Raw genomic sequence first — 7500 nt, forward strand, 5'->3', positions numbered from 1 at the left:
GTTTTGTGTGTGTGTGTGTGTGTGTGTGTGTGTGTGTGTGTGTGTGTGTGTGTGTGTGTGTGTGTGTGTGTGTGTGTGTGTGTGTGTGTGAGTGTGTGTGTGCCATTATATTTGTGTACGTCAAGTCTAGCATGTAGAGTTCTAACTGTCTCCCTTACATGAGAGGGGCTACAACATATGCGGGGGGTGAGGTGTTCATGTTGGCCATGAGGAGGAGGAGGTTAGGTTAGGTAAGGTTCGTCAGGAATCAGGACAAGTGTTTCCTGACGCGGGTGTTAGTCAGATGATGACCCCGCACTAGGTGCTGTCGGAGGCCTCAGTGAGAAGAATTAATCCCTCACTCACTGGGCTATACGACCATGCTGGATACTGTTGTTGGTGTGGGTGATGTATGTTGGTAGTGTATGAGTGGAGATTCCCACCACCACCACAACCACCACCACAACCACAACCACCACCATCCTTTCTTCCAGCCGAATCGAGGGATAAAATTGGCTGACTGAGATCTCTGATGTGATTCAGGTTGCAGGGTCAAGCTGGGATGACCACAACATCAATGCTGGGATGATCACAGCATCAATGCTTGGATGACCACAGCAGTAATGCTGGGATGACCACAAAAACAAGGCTGGGATGACCACAGCATCAATGCTGGGATGACCACAGCATCAAGGCGGGGATGACCATAGCATCAATGCTGTGATGACCACAGCATTAATGCTGGGATGACCACAAAAACAAGGCTGGGATGACCACAGCATCAATGCTGGGATGACCACAGCATCAATGCTGGGATGACCACAGCATCAAGGCGGGGATGACCATAGCATCAAGGCTGGGATGACCACAGCATCAAGGATGAGATAACCCCAGCATCAAGACTGGGATAACCACAGCATCAAGGATGAGATAACCCCAGCATCAAGGCTGGGATAATCACAGAATCAAGGCTGGAATAATTACAGCATCAAGGCTGGGATAACCTCAGCATCAAGACTGAGAGGACCACAGCATCAAGGCTGGGATAACCACAGTATCAAGACTGGGATAATCACAGAATCAAAGCTGGGATAACCTCAGCATCAAGGCTGAGATAATCACAGAATCAAGGCAGTGATAACCTCAGCATCAAGGCTGGGATAACCTCAGCATCAAGGCTGAGATAATCACAGAATCAAGGCAGTGATAACCTCAGCATCAAGGCTGGGATAACCTCAGCATCAAGGCTGAGATAATCACAGAATCAAGGCAGGGATAACCTCAGCATCAAGGCTGGGATAAGCTCAGCATCAATGCTGGGATAATCACAGAATCAAGGCTGGGATAACCACAGTATCAAGGGCCATCACAGCATCAAGGTGCCTCATCAAGAAGATGTGATCTCGGAACGTCATCCTTCAACTGCTCCCTCTATTCAGATACTCTGACAAGTTATGATACAACAATCTTAATGCACGTGACAATTTACATAATTTACATAATCATCAGTCCGATAGATAGAGAGCAAAGATAAAGAAGGAGAGCTCCGATAGATAGAGAAGGAGAGCTCCGATAGAGAAGGAGAGCTCCGATAGATAGAGAAGGAGAGCTCCGATAGATAGAGAAGGAGAGCTCCGATAGATAGAGAAGGAGAGCTCCGATAGATAGAGAAGGAGAGCTCCGATAGATAGAGAAGGAGAGCTCCGATAGATAAAGAAGGAGAGCTCCGATAGACTTCAAAGTCTTAAAATTTTCTTGTTAGATGAAAATTAAAGAGAACTTCGACAAAGACAGTCAGGAACAAGTAAAACAAGTAAAACAAGTTTGGTAAACAACCAGTAAGATAAAGACAAGGACAACCAATGATGACAAAAAAATGAATAAAAGAAAATGTAAAGATGAAGGCAACTTGGAGCAAGCCGACTGTTGTTGTTGTTGTTGTTACTTTTGTTGTTGTTGTTGCTGTTACTGCTGTTGTTGTTACTGTTGCTGTTGTTGTTACTGTTGCTGTTGTTACTGCTGTTGTTGTTACTGTTGCTGTTGTTGTTACTGTTGCTGTTGTTACTGCTGTTGTTATTTTTACTGCTGTTGCTGTTGTTGTTGTTGCTACTGCTGTTGTTGTTACTGTTGCTGTTGTTGCTGTTGCTGTTACTGTTGCTGTTGTTGTTACTGTTGCTGTTGTTGTTACTGTTGCTGTTGTTGTTACTGTTGCTGTTGTTGCTGTTGCTGTTACTGTTGCTGTTGTTGTTACTGTTGCTGTTGTTGTTGTTGTTACTGTTGCTGTTGTTGTTGTTGCTACTGCTGTTGTTGTTACTGTTGTTGTTGTTACTTCTGTTGTTGTTGTTGCTGTTGTTACTTCTGTTGTTGTTGTTACTGTTGCTGTTGTTACTTCTGTTGTTGTTGTTGCTGTTACTGCTGTTGTTGTTGTTACTGCTGTTGCTGTTACTGTTGTTGTTGTTGCTGTTGTTACTTCTGTTGTTGTTGTTGCTGTTACTGCTGTTGTTGTTGTTACTGCTGTTGTTGTTATTGTTGCTGCTGTTGTTATTGCTGTTGTTACTTCTGTTGTTGTTGTTGCTGTTACTGCTGTTGTTGTTACTGTTGCTGTTGTTACTTCTGTTGTTGTTGTTGCTGTTACTGCTGTTGTTGTTGTTACTGCCGTTGTTGTTACTGTTTCTGTTATTACTTCTGTTGTTGTTGTTGCTGTTACTGCTGTTGTTGTTGTTACTGCTGTTGTTGTTACTGTTGCTGTTGTTACTTCTGTTGTTGTTCTTGCTGTTACTGCTGTTGTTGTTGCTGTTGCTGTTGTTACTTCTGTTGTTGCTGTTACTGCTATTGTTGTTACTGCTGCTGTTGTTACTGTTGTTGTTGTCTTTGTTGTTACTGCTGTTGTTGTTACTGTTGCTGTTGTTATTGCTGTTACTGCTGTTGTTGTTACTGTTGCTGCTGTTGTTGTTACTGTTGTTGTTGTTACTGTTGCTGCTGTTGTTGTTACTGTTGTTGTTGTTACTGTTGCTGTTGTCATTGTTGTTACTGTTGTTGTTGTTGATTCTGTTGTTGTTGTTGTTACTGCTATTGTTGTTACTGTTGTTGTTACTGTTGCTGCTGTTGTTGTTACTGTTGTTGTTGTTACTGTTGTTGTTGTTACTGTTGTCGTTGTTACTGTTGTTGTTGTTACTGTTGTTGTTGTTGTCATTGTTGTTACTGTTGTTGTTGCTGTTACTGTTGTTGTTGTTGCTACTGCTGTTGTTGTTACTGTTGTTGTTATTGTTAATGCTGTTGTTGTTAATGTTGTTGTTATTGTTTCTGTTGTTGTTACTGTTGTTGCTTCGGTTGTAGTTGTTATTGTTGTTGTTACTGTTGATGCTGCTGTTATATTTTTATTATTATTATTATTATTATTATTATTATTATTATTATTATTATTATTATTATTATTATTATTATTATTATTATTATTATTATTATATTCACAATGGCATCACTAGTACTGTTGCCCGGGCTACAGTTACCTTCATGAGAGTGAAGTGTGTCTTGTTACCCACGAGGTAAGTACTTCGTGAGAGTGAAGTGTGTCTTGTTAACCACGAGGTAAGTACTTCGTGAGAGTGAAGTGTGTCTTGTTAACCACGAGGTAAGTACTTCGTGAGAGTGAAGTGTGTCTTGTTAACCACGAGGTAAGTACTTCGTGAGAGTGAAGTGTGTCTTGTTAACCACGAGGTAAGTACTTCATGAGAGTGAAGTGTGTCGTGTTTCATAAGGTAAGTAACTTTCACAGAGGGTTAGTAGTCTTCTCAATCAAGGGAAAGTGACGGCAGAAGCTATTTCGAATTACGACGAAATGTCACTGATTTTCTTTCTCGACATGAAGTGTGCCAGAACACTTTCCATTCTCACTGATCCGAGATATCGACACAAGAATCTGTAAAAGTCAATATTTACAAATGCTTTCCCAGACTTACGAACACAAGAAGCAGCTAGCTAGCATCTTACACAAGTTACCCCGGAGATACGGACACAAGAAGCAGCTAGCTAGCATCTTACACAAGTTACCCCGGAGATACGAACACAAGAAGCAGCTAGCTAGCATCTTACACAAGTTACCCCGGAGATACGGACACAAGAAGCAGCTAGCTAGCATCTTACACAAGTTACCCCGGAGATACGGACACAAGAAGCCACTATCTAGCATCTTAGACAAGTTACCCCGGAGATACGGACACAAGAAGCAGCTAGCTAGCATCTTACACAAGTTACCCCGGAGATACGGACACAAGAAGCCACTATCTAGCATCTTAGACAAGTTACCCCGGAGATACGGACACAAGAAGCAGCTAGCTAGCATCTTACACAAGTTACCCCGGAGATACGGACACAAGAAGCAACTAGCTAGCACCTTACACAAGTTACCCCGGAGATACGGACACAAGAAGCAGCTAGCTAGCATCTTACACAAGTTACCCCGGAGATACGGACACAAGAAGCCACTAGCTAGCATCTTACACAAGTTACCCCGGAGATACGGACACAAGAAGCAGCTAGCTTGCATCTTACACAAGTTACCCCGGAGATACGGACACAAGAAGCCACTAGCTAGAATCTTACACAAGTTATCTCCGGAGATACGAACACAAGAAGCAGCTAGCTAGCATCTTACACAAGTTACCCCGGAGATACGGTCACAAGAAGCAGCTAGCTAGCATCTTACACAAGTTACCCCGGAGATACGGACACAAGAAGCCACTATCTAGCATCTTAGACAAGTTACCCCGGAGATACGGACACAAGAAGCCACTATCTAGCATCTTAGACAAGTTACCCCGGAGATACGGACACAAGAAGCAGCTAGCTAGCATCTTACACAAGTTACCCCGGAGATACGGACACAAGAAGCAACTAGCTAGCATCTTACACAAGTTACCCCGGAGATACGGACACAAGAAGCCACTAGCTAGAATCTTACACAAGTTATCTCCGGAGATACGAACACAAGAAGCAGCTAGCTAGCATCTTACACAAGTTACCCCGGAGATACGGACACAAGAAGCAGCTAGCTAGCATCTTACACAAGTTATCTCTGGAGATACGGACACAAGAAGCAGCTAGCTTGCATCTTACACAAGTTGCCCCGGAGATACGGACACAAGAAGCAGCTAGCTAGAATCTTACACAAGTTATCTCCGGAGATACGGACACAAGAAGCAGCTAGCTTGCATCTTACACAAGTTATCCCGGAGATACGGACACAAGAAGCCGCTAGCTAGAATCTTACACAAGTTATCTCCGGAGATACGGACACAAGAAGCAGCTAGCTAGCATCTTACACAAGTTATCTCAGGAGATACGGACACAAGAAGCAGCTAGCTTGCATCTTACACAAGTTATCTCCGGAGATACGGACACAAAAAGCAGCTAACTTGCATCTTACACAAGCTATCTCCGGAGATACGGACACAAGAAGCAGCTAGCTTGCATCTTACACAAGTTATCTCCGGAGATACGGACACAAGAAGCAGCTAGCTTGCATCTTATACAAGTTACCCCGGAGATACGGACACAAGAAGCCACTAGCTAGAATCTTACACAAGTTATCTCCGGAGATACGGACACAAGAAGCAGCTAACTAGCATCTTACACAAGTTACCCCGGAGATACGAACACAAGAAGCAACTAGCTAGCATCTTACACAAGTTACCCCGGAGATACGGACACAAGAAGCAGCTAGCTACCATCTTACACAAGTTACCCCCGGAGAGACGAACACAACAGTCAGCTAGCCAGCATCTTACATAAGTTACCCCCGGAGATACGAACACAACAATCAACTAGCCAGCATCTTACACAAGTTATCCCGGAGAGACAAACACAACAATCAGCTAGCCAGCATCTTACACAAGTTACCCCGGAGATACGAACACAACAATCAACTAGCCAGCATCTTACACAAGTTATCCCGGAGAGACGAACACAACAATCAGCTAGCCAGCATCTTACATAAGTTACCCCCGGAGATACGAACACAACAATCAACTAGCCAGCATCTTACACAAGTTATCCCGTAGAGACAAACATAACAATCAGCTAGCCAGCATCTTACACAAGTTATCCCGGAGATACAAACACAACAATCAGCTAGCCAACATCTTACATAAGTTATCACAGTTATATCACAGATATTTCTCCTCGGAAGCTGAATTTTGCGTTTCATTCTTACGTTGAGGGTGTCAGGTTTGCACAAGTCCTCACTCACTCTACGACTGTGACAAGGTCCTCCCTTCTCGCTGACTTCCACTCATCTAACACAACTCATACTTGCCTCTCAGCGTTCGTTTTATAACGCTCTTCGCAACATCGAAATTAGAGAAAATTCACGCTTATTCTTAGTCTGGGTGACATAAAACTTGTGGTAACGACTATAGTCATCATTCCCTTAAACTGAAAATATATTACAGAATCAGAAGAAAATAACAATGGCAAGATGGTTTAGTGTTAGAAACCTGTACATCACCTACCATAAGCCTCTCCATCACCCACCACAAGCATCTCCATCACCCACATCACCCACCACAAGCATCTCCATCGCCCACCACAACAAAATCTCCTACTTTCATCACATCAAACCACCTTTAATTATTATTATTATTATTATTATTATTATTATTATTATTATTATTATTATTATTATTATTATTATTATTATTATTATTATTGTTATTATTATAAAAACATTAGGAGAGTTTATGGCGAGTTTAGGATTACACAATATTTTCCAAAATTTTGAGGAGACTTCAACGCCGGTGAGATAGTGATCTCCCTGGTGAAGCTGACAGCGAAGATATATACACTGAGAGATGTGCTGCTCTCAGCGTGTATATGTATGCTGAGAGTTAACCTTAATCCCTGTTATAGTGATTAAAGTGTTCTCCTGTGGTGTAGTCGATAGGCTTTAAACCCCATTAGACAACCATCTCTATGAGATTTTAACTTTCACAATCACCCTGACACTTTCTGCTGATGTGTATTACAGTCCCAGCTGGACACGACCCAAACTTCCGATGATGCATATAACCATGCCAGCTGGAAAGGACACAGCTGGAGAGGACCCAGCTGGAGAGGACCCAGCTGGAGAGGACCCAGCTAGAGAGGACCCGGCTGGAGAGGGTGCATCATTCACCACAGACATGGTTGTTCCACAGCAGGCTGGTACTAACCTGAGTGTGTGCATGGTGCCCACGTCGAGGCTGAAGACACCGTATGTAAAGTTTATGAGAGCACCTTAATAACAGTCCCTTAGTGCATTATCCACAGTGACGAGGCAGGAGAGTACGTATATGTACTTGTGTGTGTGAGGAAAGCAGGAAGCCGGCCGGCGTACTGTGTCCACCACGGCGTCTGGCTGACAAGTGAAGGTGGCCTCGAACACACCTGCCTTATATACCTTCCCTTCACCCCCCCACAACCCTCCCCACTTCAACCCCGCCCCACCTCCTCCAACCTACAACCCCCACCCTCCCACCAGCACCC

At 43.5% G+C, this 7500-nt stretch overlaps 1 protein-coding gene across 2 annotated transcripts in view; it reads right to left on the minus strand.

Annotated features, from left to right (window-relative positions):
* The window catches only part of LOC138852634 (mucin-22-like), a 141265-nt gene extending 133882 nt beyond the window's left edge, over window positions 1-7383 (minus strand). For both annotated transcript variants that reach the window (XM_070084498.1, XM_070084499.1), the window contains exon 1: window positions 7188-7383. In XM_070084498.1, coding sequence (XP_069940599.1) covers window positions 7188-7201 — 14 coding nt within the window. In that variant the 5' untranslated portion in view covers window positions 7202-7383. The remainder of the gene's footprint in view (window positions 1-7187) is intronic.
* Between the last annotated feature and the right edge of the window lie 117 nt (window positions 7384-7500).

This window comes from Cherax quadricarinatus, chromosome 13 (genome assembly GCF_038502225.1).
Source record: "Cherax quadricarinatus isolate ZL_2023a chromosome 13, ASM3850222v1, whole genome shotgun sequence".
NCBI lineage: Eukaryota > Metazoa > Arthropoda > Malacostraca > Decapoda > Parastacidae > Cherax > Cherax quadricarinatus.